Source organism: Schistocerca cancellata, chromosome 6, assembly GCF_023864275.1.
Source record: "Schistocerca cancellata isolate TAMUIC-IGC-003103 chromosome 6, iqSchCanc2.1, whole genome shotgun sequence".
NCBI classification, from domain to species: domain Eukaryota; kingdom Metazoa; phylum Arthropoda; class Insecta; order Orthoptera; family Acrididae; genus Schistocerca; species Schistocerca cancellata.
The window spans coordinates 391,958,526-391,972,569 of NC_064631.1; the positions used below are offsets into that span (position 1 = coordinate 391,958,526).

Below are 14,044 nucleotides of genomic sequence, written 5' to 3' on the forward strand. Positions count from 1 at the left end.
TTCTATTGAATAGATCATTACTTATACAAATCTTGGCTGCTTCTTTAATGATGGAGTCCCAATACATGGAAGCAGATGAAAGGACCTTTGACACTCCATAGTTCATGCTGTGTCCCATGTCAAGACAGTGTTCAGCTACAGCAGACTTTCCTGGCTGACACAGTGTCATTGTTCAGTACATCTATCCTTAAAACTAGCACAGGATTTTATATATCCCTGGTTTCCTTAGATTTAAGCTGTATTTGACAGGATCCAGCATAGTTTGCACTCATGCTGGAGGGTGGAAGACACATTCTATTTCATGTTTTTTTGAACAGCCTGCCAATCTTAAAGGACACACCACCTACATACGGTAGAAAAACCATCCTGAGGGAGTTCCCTGTTTCTTCTGGCTGTTCCTGAGCTTCAGTGCATGCAAGTTTAAATGCATTATGGATCTATCTGTCAGAGTACCCGTTTTGTACAAACACAGAGCAAAGTTGGCTAAGCTCTGGTAGCCATTAAAATTGCTACACCATGAAGATGATGTGCTACAGATGCGAAATTTAACAGACAGGAAGAAGATGCTGTGATATGCAAATGATTAGCTTTTCAGAGCATTCACACAAGGTTGGTGCCGGTGGCGACACCTACAACATGATGACATGAGGAAAGTTTCCAACTGATTTCTCATACACAAACAGCAGTTGACTGGCGTTGCCTCATGTAAGGAGGAGAAATGTGTACCATCAGGCTTCAGACTTTCATAAAGGTCAGATTGTAGCCTATCACAATTGCGGTTTATCGTATCGCGACATTGCTGCTCGCGTTGGTCGAGATCCAATGACTGTTAACAGAATATGGAATCGGTGGGTTCAAGAGGGTAATACGAAACGCCGTGCTGGATCCCAACAGCCTCGTATCACTAGCAGTCGAGATGACAGGCATCTTATCCACATGGCTGCAATGGATCGTGCAGCCACGTCTCAATCCCTGAGTCAACAGATGGGGATGTTTGCAGCAGCATGGACTATCAGCTCAGAGACCATGGCTGCGGTTACCCTTGACACTGCATCACAGACAAGAGCACCTGCAATGGTGTACTCAACAATGAACCTGGGTGCACGAATGGTAAAACGTCATTTTTTCGGATGAGCCCAGGTTCTGTTTACAGCATCATGATGGTTGCATCCATGTTTGGCGATATCGCTGTGAACGCACATTGGAAGCGTGTATTCGTCATCGCCATACTGGCATATCACCCGGCGTGATGGTATGTGGTGCCATTGGTTACACATCTCTGTCACCTCTTGTTCGCATTGACATCACTTTGAACAGTGGACATTACATTCCAGATGTGTTACGACCCATGGCTCTACCCTTCATTCGATCCCTGCGAAACCCTACATTTCAGCAGGATAACGCACAATCGCATGTTGCCGGTCCTGTATTTCTGGATAGAGAAAATGTTTGGCTGCTGCCCTGGCCAGCACATTCTCCAGATCTCTCACCAATTTAAGACATCTGGTCAATGGTGGCCGAGCAACTGGCTCGTCACAATACGCCAGTCACTACTCTTGATGAACTGTGGTATCGTGTTGAAGCTGCATGGGCAGCTGTACCCGTACAGGCCATCCAAGCTCTGTTTGACACAATGCCCAGGTGTATCAAGGCTGTTATTACGGCCAGAGGTGGTTGTTCTAGGTGCTGATTTCTCAGGATCTATGCACCCAAATTGCATGAAAATGTAATCACATGTCAGTTCTAGTATAATATATTTGTCCAATGAATACCTGTTTATCATCTGCATTTCTTGGTGTAGCAATTTTAATGGCCAGTAGTGTAGGTCCGTGTGAGTTGGCTTGTGAAACACACTGACCCAAGAAACCATCTGCTTTTCTGCAGACCAAGATATCGAGAAATGAGGGGTCTCCATTTTTCTGTATTTCCATGGTGAAGCAAATACTGGGATACTGGGAGTTAAGGTGTTCCAGAAATCCAGGAAGCATTGCTCCTCCATGTGGCCAAACTACAGAACTGTTTTCCACGTATCTCCAGAAACATGTAGGTTTCAACACTGCTGAGTGAAGTGCTTTTTCCTCGAAGTCTTCCATGAAAAGGTTAGCTACTATGGGAGACAAAGGGCTACCCATAGCAACACCATCAGTCTGCTCAAAATATTGTTCATTAAATAAAAAGTAAGTCAAGGTACGCACATGTTTGTATACATGTAAGATGTCCTCCTCCACTTTAGTTCCTATAAGTTGTAATGAATCCAGCAAAGATACCCTTGTGAACAAGAAGACTGCATAGGAAGTCACTAATACGTCAGATGGTTTTAGATGCAAAGCCTTCAGTCATTGTATAAAATCTTCTGAGTTTCAAATGTGATGTTCACATTTTCCTACCATTGGTCTTAGAAGAGAAGCCTGATGTTTTGCCAGGTAATATGTTGGGCCTCCTATGTTGCTCATGATAGGGCGAAGAGGATCCCCTTCCTTATGGATCTTAGGCAATCCGTAAAGTCATGGTGGAACTGGCTCTTGTACTCATAAGCTATTTTTAGATGTTCAGGAAACTGGCTGGATTTGAGGAACATGATTATCTTCCATTGTACTGCATCAGTTGGATCCTTCTGGAGACAGCAATACCCTGAGTCCTACAGTAAATCTTATCTTGCCGAAATAGATTCTTGTAGTCAAAAGAATAGTAGCATTTCCCTTGTCAGCAGGTAAAATCAGTGTTTCTGTGTCTTCTCTTAAGGAATGGAGAGCTTTCCTTTCCCTCAGTGTTTATGTTCTGCTCTGGTGTGGACATCCTGGTTATGCCCCTGCAAATCTCTTGCCTTATTTCTTCAGCAGTCTCACTCCGAACTTTCAAGACACCTCGCTTAACAGTACTGATAAAACCCTTGAGAGGAAAGGTCTTTGGAGTGGGTGCAAAATTTAGTCCCTTTTCAAACACCGACATCACAGCATCACACAATTGTTTATCTGTGAAATTAAACACAATATGTGTGTATGGTTTACATTCTTGCGATAATTTGTGTATAACACAATGGAACTTGGAAGCCTGCTGTTGCGTCCAGTCTGAAAGTAACCTTGTAGCACAGTCCACGCACCCCCAAAAATCCACTGACAGACAACGAGATATTCAGATGTAGTGAAAGCAAGCTCCTGGAGACTGTCTAATTCTCACCTAGTATAATGGATTCTTTCTCTCACCATTGCCATGATGGCTCATTGTTTGATCCTTGGTGAATGTCTGTACACTTTTCTGGTCCTGACATCTCAGTAAAAACATATGACAGCACAACATTGTTTCTGTTGTTGTGGAATTTATCGAACTCACATACTCTGTTGGCCATCTCTTCCCCATAAAGGTAATGGATGTGCTGTTTGAGACTTTCCTGACACAGTAACCACTTGATTGGTTCACAAGCATCATGTCAGATAATGTTGTGGAAGCTGCACAATATTTTGACGAGTCAGCTGCTCATCATGGTCTTGTTCTTGAAACCCCGTACTGAACCAATACACAAGGTGTTGTAGTGTATTCATAGATTCCTCACTTAAAGCTGGTTCTTGAAACTTTACAAGTAGACTTTCATTTAACAGTTTTCATCTATCTTCAAACATCTGGTAGCTCAAGCTCAGTTTTCCCAGCATCTCTGTGGCACTAACCTCTCCATGGCACTCACCCATGACTTAGACAAACATGACAATTTGTGCTGCCCTTGTTTGTCTAAATTCAATATCTCTTGATAGTCTTATTTGGTGGGGTTCCACAAACTTCAGCAACATTTTAGGATGTGTCATGCAAGTGTTTTTTAAGCCACGTTCTTCATAGACTGATTGCATTTCATTTTCCAAGTATCCCACCAGTGAATGAATGAAGTCTTCCATCTGATTTTCTTACAACTGAGCCTGTATGATGCTTCTATTTGATACCATTAAAAATTATTACATCCTTGTGTTGACCAATTTCAATCATCATTCACTGATACAGTTGCTGCAAGGTCAGCTTTTTTTGCGCCAATTCATAATGGCAGCAACAGATCGCACATTTCAGTGAAGCCAAATCTGTTGGTTTTGAGGTATTGAGTCGAGAAAGTAACATTTATTCTAAAGGAACGGGGTACGAAAGATGCCAGTTGGTTCAAAATGGAGATAGTTGAATAAAATTTTTTTTTCAGTATCTGCAACAGATTTTCCCACTGTGACAGTTACTATCCATGTAATACTTTCATTGTAAGTGAAGGTGTCATTTCCAATTACATTGATTTTTCTTTTAAGAAAACTGGATGAATTTTAATATTAACCATAATTGAAACATACAAATAATTAAGGACATATTTTCAGTTTCTTCAGTAGATCATTTTATGACATGCTATTGCTAAAATATGATAATGTTTTCTCTAACTACTTATTTTAAATGTATGTTTATTGTTATTGCTAGATGAACACCTAAGTACTACAGAAGCTTTGGCGTGTCATAATATTCACAACTATTTTTCAAGTGATAGATGACATGGACACATACCTTTCTGAGTTTCATGACTGTTGGTGGTATTTCACTTGCCCATGAATACTTGCATTTTGGACATGTGTGCCTTGCTTTCCAGTATCGGTGCATAATTGATTGCAAAATTGATGCAAATGGGGTGACTCCAATTCCTGTGGCAATCAAAACAGCATGTTGTGCTCTGAAAATATGACTTGAGGGTGCTCCATATGGTCCATCCAGGTAAATCTGTAGATAGAAAGCTTCATGTTACTATCTAGTAATGAAAATGAAGTCTACATTGCTGTTTCCAGTCAAGATGAAAATTATCAGATTCATTCATTCATTCATTCATTCATTCATTCATTGCACTGTGAAAACCACACAACAGAACTATCTTCAGGAGCATTGAAAGAATCAAGGTGGATAGTAATTAAAAAGAAGTAGTTGTTATTAGAAACAGTAATTAACTGATGTAAACTCAAATTAAATGCAACATTGCAAATGTAGCAGTAAAATTGTTACTTCAAGCACTTTTCTCTGTTATTGGAAATGGCTACTGTTTGTTGTCTACTACTAGCTTTACATCTAGACAATAAAATTTTTATTTAGCATGGAACAGCTGTTATCAGAAGCTTTAGGAAGTGATTCATTCAAGCACTTAACATTGTCACCATTCATGCTGCTAATAAAAACTACTGCCTATAGGGTAAATATTAGATTATTTGTTGAGGGAATGGCTACAAATGTAACCTCCTTTTTAGTTCATTGGAATTCTCAATGTACTGCATTGTGTGATGGGAGATGCTGGAAAACATTTGTACCAGAATACGAAACTCCCATACTAACCTCATCCTTTGCGCATTTCTCTACCCATGAGTGAGCAAATTTTGATTAAAGTCTGCTGAAGTCTTTTCACTTTACATATGAGAAAAGTTTTTAAATTTTTTAGAATACATTTTCTTCTTGTGGTGTTAGAACTGTTTTCCTAGTACTGAACTGAACTTCTAAAGCTACATCCATGTATATGTCCATACTGTAAACCTGGCAGAGGGTAACTTTTGTTGTACCACATATTATGATTTCTTACAGTCTTTTTCTCATATGGGTCATGGAAGGAATGACTATGTAAATGCCTCTGTAGATATTGCAGCTAGTCTAACCTTGCCTTTGTGGGCTCTACAGTAACAATACATAGGAGGCTCTGGTATATACTTAGGTTCCTCACTTAGTATCAGTTCTTGCACCTTTGTAAGTAAGCTTTTGTGGAATAGTTAGCATCTATATTCAAGTGTCTGCCTGTTCAAATCTTTCAGTATCTCCTTTACATTCTCCCAAGGATCACACATATCTATGACAAATCATGCAGGATAGAATGTACATTTCATTGTGAATGCCAGGATGCTCATTACTTTGTATTGTGCTGTTGATGGTTCATTGGGATTTATTAACTAGAAGCTTATGAATTTATCTAAGTATCACAACTAAAGTATTTGCTGTGGTTGAGCAAAATTCTTTTCAGAAGTCAAGAAATAAACCATGTACACGATTGCCTTTATCTACAGGTTCAGGGTGTCATGTGAAAAAATCACTAGTTTTTTGTGCAAGAATTTTCAGAATTGGTGCTGATTGGCATGTGTCAGTTTTTTCTATTCGAGATATTTAATTTCTGTAAGGCCAGCACACTGGCAGCTGTGTGGGTCAATTTGAAAGTCTTGAGAATAAATGGGACCTGACCCATTATCACTCTTCCAGAGTCTGATAGTATCATCATCCAATTTAAATTGTTACAAGGTTCAACAATGTATAACAGGCAAAACAAGAAAAATAATGAGAAACCCTGCGTCATTGTTGTTTGCAGTGGATTTAATTTTGTAACTGAACCAGTATTTCATTTATTTCATTTGAAATTTGATATTTACTTTCCTCTGTGGCTCTCTCATTCTTCTGAGAAAAAAATTCATGGTTACAGAAATTGATTTGGGCACCTAACATCACATATTACCAAATAAAAACACAGTGTGTTCGTGGAGTATAACTTCAGATCTTAAATGAAAGAATCTTTGTATCAAAATGGTTTGCAGTTAGGGCAAACATAACTATAAAATTCAAGGAAAAAAAAAGTCACTCGGCATATGGAATTCTGTCACTAGATGCTTCAGAAGTTTAATTACAGCTAGTCAGAATTATTGTTCTTTCATGTTCTCCATAAAAGCTAATTAAATTTTGATATTATGTGTGGTGTCACCGCCAGACACCACACTTGCTAGGTGGTAGCTTAAATCGGCCGCGGTCCATTAGTACATGTCGGACCCGCGTGTCGCCGCCATCAGTACTTGCAGACCTAGCGCCACCACATGGCAGGTCTAGAAAGACGGACTAGCACTCGCCCCAGTTGTACGGACGACATTGCTAGCGACTAGACGTACGAGGCCTTCCTCTCATTTGCCGAGAGACAGTTAGAATAGCCTTCAGCTAAGCACATGACTACGACCTAGCAAGGCGCCATTAGCCTTACCTACTTTGAGAGTTATAGTATAAATGTCTCAAGAAGAACGCTGTATTCATCAGAGAATAAAAGTTAAGTATAAAGCAACTACGTACTTTTCTTGCTACCATTCAATAGTTATCCTGTTTCAGACTTAACGCAGGACGGCGTGAGTTGACGCGTGCCCTATTCGGCCCCTTCATAATAACACTGTGTCGGCACTTCTGTCGACACACATAACATTGGCGACGAGGATGGGATTGCCGTCGACGTCGACGCACACTTTTTGTGGGACGAACACAGTCACTGTTAGAAAGAGTAACACTGGGCGGAGTGGCATTAACTACGTGAACGTCCATGGGCGAAGGTTCCCGAGCCTGAGTGTCCGTGGTTCGATCCCGTCACGTCGCAAGTGATCTCAGGAAAGACAGAAGCAGAACATTTACAAAATCTCAGAACACTATTTCAGGTCTTGCGACAGAATGGTCTTCGCTTGCGGAAGGACAAATGTGTGTTTTTTGCTCGTGACTTGCCATATCTGGGACATGTCATAAATGCCCAAGGCATCCATCCGAGTCCAGAGCACCTCAGTGCCATACAGGACTTGCCTGCACCACAAACTTTGAAGCAGCTACAGAGTGTGTTGGGAAAAATTAACTATTATCATAAATTTCTTCCTCATGCCTCTTCCATTTCAGCTCCGCTTCATCGCTTACGCCGTAAAAGGTGTTCCGTTTGTCTGGTCGCCGGAATGCGAACGCGCCTTTCGCCAATTGAAATCGGCGTTGCTTTCAACTACTTGCCTTACGCCATTCGATCCCCAGAAACCCCTTTTGTTGATGGTAGATGCATCGGATTTCGGGATCGGTGCTGTGCTTGCTCACAAAGATGGTTCGCATGATCGCCCTATTGCCTTTGCGTCCAAATTGCTCTCGTCAGCGCAAAGAAATTATTCCCAGATAGAGAAAGAGGCTTTGGCTCTCGTGTTTGGTGTTACGAAGTTTCACGATTTCTTGTATGGTCGTCACTTTACCATCATTACAGACCACAAACCTTTGACATCGCTTTTTCATCCGAACAAGCCTGTACCTCCACGTACAGCGCAGAAATTCATTCGCTGGTCTCTTTTCCTCTCGCAGTACCGCTACGATATCTTGTACCGGTCCACTGCTAAGCACGGAAACGCAGATGCGTTGTCCCGTTTGCCTGTTGCCGAGGATAAAGCATTCGATTCTTCCGAACTTGCTTGCATGTTCATTGATGCGGACACTGATGACGTGGTCGAATCGTTTCCGATTGATTTTCGTCGTGTAGCTACAGCCACAGCTGCAGACCCTGTCCTTGCTACCGTTTTGCGTTTTGTTACTACGCAATGGCCCTTGTCGAAGTCACGGATCGAGGATCCGATGGTTCGCCGATTTTTTGCTCACAAGGAGAGACTTTTTGTACGACGTGGTGTTTTGTTGTTGCGTTCTGATAATGATCAGTCTAGGGTCGTGGTCCCACGTTCGTTACAGTCGTCTGTCTTAAAGCTTCTCCACCAAGGACATTGGGGTATAGTGCGTACGAAACAACTTGCTCGTCAGCACTGTACTTGGTTCGGCATCGATGCTGCGATTGCGAATATGTGTTCTTCTTGCATGGCGTGTGCCGAACAACAATCCGCGCCACCGCGGAAATTCTTTGCTTGGCCGAAAGCCACTTCCCCTTGGCAACGCTTACACATAGATTTTGCTGGTCCATTCTGGAATGCTCGATGGTTGGTTGTTGTCGATTCCTTCAGTAATTTTCCTTTTGTTGTCCGGATGTCTTCCACGACGTCCTCTGCCACCATCCAAGCGTTGTCTGCTATCTTTTGCATTGAAGGTCTTCCACAGACTATTGTTTCCGACAATGGCCCACGATTCATGTCCGCAGAATTTCAGGCATTCTGCAAGGCCAATGGTATTCAACATCTGACATCCGCGCCGTTTTCGCCTCAGTCAAACGGTGCCGCTGAACGTTTGGTCCGGACTTTCAAGTCACAGATGTTGAAGTTGACAGAGTCGCATTCTCGGGAGGACGCGTTGTTGCTCTTTTTGTCTTCGTATCGCTCTCAGCCCCGCGATGGTCGCTCGCCGGCTGAGTTGCTTCACGGTCGTCCTCATCGAACCTTGATGTCTTTGCTGCATCCGCCGCATCAGGTTCCTGTGCAGCGGCAGACTCCTGCTTTTGCTCCTGGCGACGCTGTATTCTATCGCAACTATCGCGGTTCACGGCGTTGGCTCGCAGGGCGCATTCTTCGCTGCCTCGGCCGCGCGATGTATTTGGTTATGGGGGCCTCTGGTGAGGTGCGTCGGCATCTCAATCAGCTGCGCCTCTGTCGTCGCCTGGGTTCTGCCGCTCCCCGTCTGCTTTCAGCGACGGAGCCGTCCGGTCAGCGCCCTGGGGACCCATCTACTGGCTCGCCTCATCCCCAGGTGTTACCGACGATGCCTTCCATTCTGCCCCATGGCGTCGCGCCGCCGCAGCCGCAGCAGCCGCCGCCGCCGCCGGCGCCGCCCGCAGAGGACGCTTCGCTGCAGCCGCCAACCGCCTCCCTGGGTCACGCGCCGCCGATCGCTTCCAGTGCCCAGCTGTCCTCCGCCATGGAACTCTTGCCCGCTCCGGACCACATGGCGTCATCGCGTGTCGGATACCCCGACGCAATGGAGGTCGACCCTGTCTCATTACGGGCGCATACGCCGCATGTTGACGTGCACCCTGGAGTAGGTTTCCAGGCGTTTCCTAGCTCCCCTCGGACCGAATGGCCGGGTGCGGGTGGCACAGCCTCGCCTGTTGTTAGGCTCCCCACCTCATCGCATACGTCAACATGGGGCCCTCCCCACGGCGGGCGGAAGCCTTATAACACGACCGTTCGCCGATTTGCGGGGGAGGAATGTGGTGTCACCGCCAGACACCACACTTGCTAGGTGGTAGCTTAAATCGGCCGCGGTCCATTAGTACATGTCGGACCCGCGTGTCGCCGCCATCAGTACTTGCAGACCTAGCGCCACCACATGGCAGGTCTAGAAAGACGGACTAGCACTCGCCCCAGTTGTACGGACGACATTGCTAGCGACTAGACGTACGAGGCCTTCCTCTCATTTGCCGAGAGACAGTTAGAATAGCCTTCAGCTAAGCACATGACTACGACCTAGCAAGGCGCCATTAGCCTTACCTACTTTGAGAGTTATAGTATAAATGTCTCAAGAAGAACGCTGTATTCATCAGAGAATAAAAGTTAAGTATAAAGCAACTACGTACTTTTCTTGCTACCATTCAATAGTTATCCTGTTTCAGACTTAACGCAGGACGGCGTGAGTTGACGCGTGCCCTATTCGGCCCCTTCATAATAACACTGTGTCGGCACTTCTGTCGACACACATAACATTATGTTTACTACAAAATAATAAAAAGCTGTTACAAAATTATTGATAGTATGTCAGACATGAAGCACTAGCTTGGTCTGGAATGGAACCATTCTGACATTTGCATCAAGTTATTTACAGTAATCATGGAAACATACATGTGGATGGCCTGACAGAAATGTGATTCCTGCTCCTCAATAATGAGATAAGGGTGTTAATGATTGCCCACCTCACTGGATGAGCTTAAACACACAATCCTAAGGAGTCTCTCAATTTGTTACTGGAATGAGCATGTAAGTGGGAAGTCATTCCTTCAAAAGCAGGAACTTGTCTGTTCTGAAAAGCAATTTTTACGTTTTAAGTTTTTCTCTAGACAGCATTTCTATGTTGAAGGGACATTTTTGGAACAGGGAATGAGAAAGTATATCTTTGCTACATGGAAGTTCTGAAACTTTCATATTTTCACTCAATCAATAGAAAACAGTCTACATCCCCATCTATACTTACACCTTATGGTGCATGGCAGAAGGTAACTGGTACCATTATCTTTCCCCTCCTTACCTGTTTCATCCACAAATGGCAGATGGAAAGAATGGCTGTCAATAAAGCTTCGTACAAGTTCTTATTTACCTGAATTGTTGTCTTGGTCATTACACAAGATTTATGTGAGAGTAATTAATCTGTTGCCCAAACTTCTTGGAACATACACTCTCAATTTCAGCAGTAAACTTCTGTTATGCCCAACTTCTCTCTTTTAGCATGTAACACTGGACTTTGTTGAGCATCTCTGTAATGTTCTGGAAGCAAGTAAACAGTCCCATCATTAAACATGTCATTCTTCTTTGGATCTTCTTCATATCCTCCATTAATCCTGTTTGGTATGAGTCCTAGACTAATGAAAAATACTCAAGAATTGATCAGACGAGAGTTATGTATGCCGCTTCTTTCATGGATGAATACATTTCAGTAGGATTCTCCCACTGAATCTTAGCCTGCCAAGTGCATTTCCTGCTATTGTTCTATATGGTCACTCCATTTTAAATTGCTCGAGATGGTTACTTCTACTTATTTTAAGGCAGTTACTGTATCTGTAAATTTATTGACAGTAGTGCAGTTGTGGAGTAGTGGATCTCTTCACCTGTTTATGTGCAATACAGAAGATTTATCAATGTTCAGTGTCACTGCCATTTCTTACACCAATTTTCCATCCTCTGCAGGTCTTCTGGCATTTTACTGCAGGGTTTTGATGATGCAGTATTCCCATGGACAAAGATGTCATCCACAAATAGCCTCACACTGTTGTCAACATTATCCAATTGACCATTAATACAAATTATAAACAGTAACAGCCCTGAAACACTCCCTTGTTGTACTTCTGTAATGACCTTTCTATCTGCAGATTTTGTTCCATTATGAAAAGTAATGTCAAGCTCTATCTGCAAGAAAGCTCCAAGTCTTATCAGCAATCTGACATGATACTTGTTAAGATAATATTTTTCCACTAAGCTAAAGTCTGAAACTATATCAAATGTCTTTCTGGAAGCTGAGAGACATAGCATCAACCTCCTTGTGTCACTCAGGATCTCACTGATGAACAGAATGAACTAAATGTCATAAGATTTCTGTCTGCAGAATTGATATTGACTTTTGTACAGGAGATTTTCCTTCCGTCAAAATGTCACAATGCACGAGTACAAGACAGTTTCATAATTCTGCAGCAGGCTGACTGTAGCAATATAGGCTTTCAATTATGTGCATCTCTCCGATAACCCTTCTGGAAAAAGGGGGAACGACCTGCACTTTTTTTCCAGTTGCTAAGCACTCTTTGTTGTGTTCATGACCTAAGGACCTACAATGAACTGTTGCTAAAAGGAGATAAAGTTCTTTCACATCATCTCTACAGTAACTCACAGTTATCTCATCCAGTTATCTTTTTACTGTTGAGCAGTCTTCATTGATTTTCTGTTCCAAGCTCATGTACCACACTATTAGTCATTTTGTGTATTGTGTGATAGTTGAATGTCTTCTGCAGTGAAACATTTTGTGAGACTAAATTCAGTATTTCATTCTTCTATCTGTAATCATCTACTTTGGTGCCAGTATGGTCACTGACTGACTAAGTGGACAATTTCCATCTGCTTATTGATTATAAGCCTAGAACTTCTTAGGGTTTTTAATCAGAATATTTATCAAAATTTTACTTTCAAATTCATTGAATACTTCCTGTGTGTCTCCTCACACTCATTTTGGCTTCATTCCACTTTTTTCATGTACTAGGTTTTGACTTCAGTTAAATAGTTATTTAGCTTTCTCCGTTTTCACAGTAAGTTTCTGACATGGCTGTTTAACTATAGTTGGTCTTCATCCTCAAGAACTTGATGTTGACTATTTACATTCTCCAGAATTTGGATCCTGTCACTTGTACTAACTGAAAATATTTTCCTACTATTTTTTAAATATTCCTTATAATGCCCATAGCCATTGATGCTATCACAGCCTTATAATTACCGATTCCCTCCTAGTCCATAAGTGATTCAAAAAATTCAGGTGTTTTAGTTACTAGTTGGTCTATGACATTGCCCTCATACATCTGTTCTCTAAGTATCTACTCAAAGTAATTTTCAGACAAAAACATTCAGAACACTCTCACAAAAATCCTTATCTCTGATGTGAATGTTAATCACATTACTCTACCATTCCTTCATTGGTAAATTGAAGTCCCTCTGCTCTTTCCCGCTTGATTATGATGCATGATCACGAAATGTACTCATGATATTCTCCAAGTTGTCTCCGAAATTCTCTGGTATAGGTGGTATGTACAGGCTACTGCGTTTGAGCCACCTTTGATGTTTACCTGCACCCAGACCAGTCAGAATCTATAATAACCTCACCAGATACTGTAGAGTATTTTATGGCAATGAGTATGCTACCAACACTGGTGCCTAACGTATCCTTTGTGGTTATATATTCCAAAGTGAATTTAGTATTTTGCTGCTGTTCACTTCCAGTTTCAGCCAACTTTTTGTTCCTAATACTATTACCTCTAATAAATTATTTGGGGAGCTTACCATGGATGCACTTGCAGTTTACCATTAACAGATTAAAATTTCCAATAGCTGATATGCAAGGCTGAATGTTCTCCTCCAGGAGTAATGCAACTGATCTGTCTTTGATTTGGCCAAGCATTTTATTATGGACATCCCTATGTGCACACCACACACACTGTTACCTGAGTAGCCACCTTCATTAAGCCAACCAAGTGCCAAAAGAAAGCAAGGAAATTACCAAGGGAGAAAGTGGCTGGCTGTTATTAGCTTCAGGAAGTGAAATTCCATTTTTGCTAAATGTGACCCCAGAATGCAGGCAAAAAGTGTCATTCATGCCAACATGAGCCACTATTTGCAATCTGTTGCACCCAGTGTGTTCAGTAGTCACTGGCAAATACCTCCACATGACTGACCTCCTTTCCCAAATTGCCAGCAGTTTCAACAAAGGGCTAATTCTTACCATCAGAGATCCCAATGGACAACAGACCAACTCTCTTGTGTTTTTACAGACACAAGAGGAAAATAAACACTGGCCCAACAGACGAGGCATCCCGTCATCTCAAATGCATTACGAACACTGAGCAGCATACCACGTCTGTAGCTAAGCCAGAAGGGGGCCATCTGTGCATCCACTTTCA

The 14,044-nt window shown here is 42.4% G+C and overlaps 1 protein-coding gene across 1 annotated transcript in view; it reads right to left on the reverse strand.

Annotated features, from left to right (window-relative positions):
* LOC126088344 (NADPH oxidase 5-like) overlaps window positions 1-14,044 on the reverse strand; it is a 460,603-nt gene that overhangs the window by 43,819 nt on the left and 402,740 nt on the right. Inside the window, exon 18 of the mRNA XM_049906479.1 lies at window positions 4,522-4,731. Coding sequence (XP_049762436.1) covers window positions 4,522-4,731 — 210 coding nt within the window. The remainder of the gene's footprint in view (window positions 1-4,521; window positions 4,732-14,044) is intronic.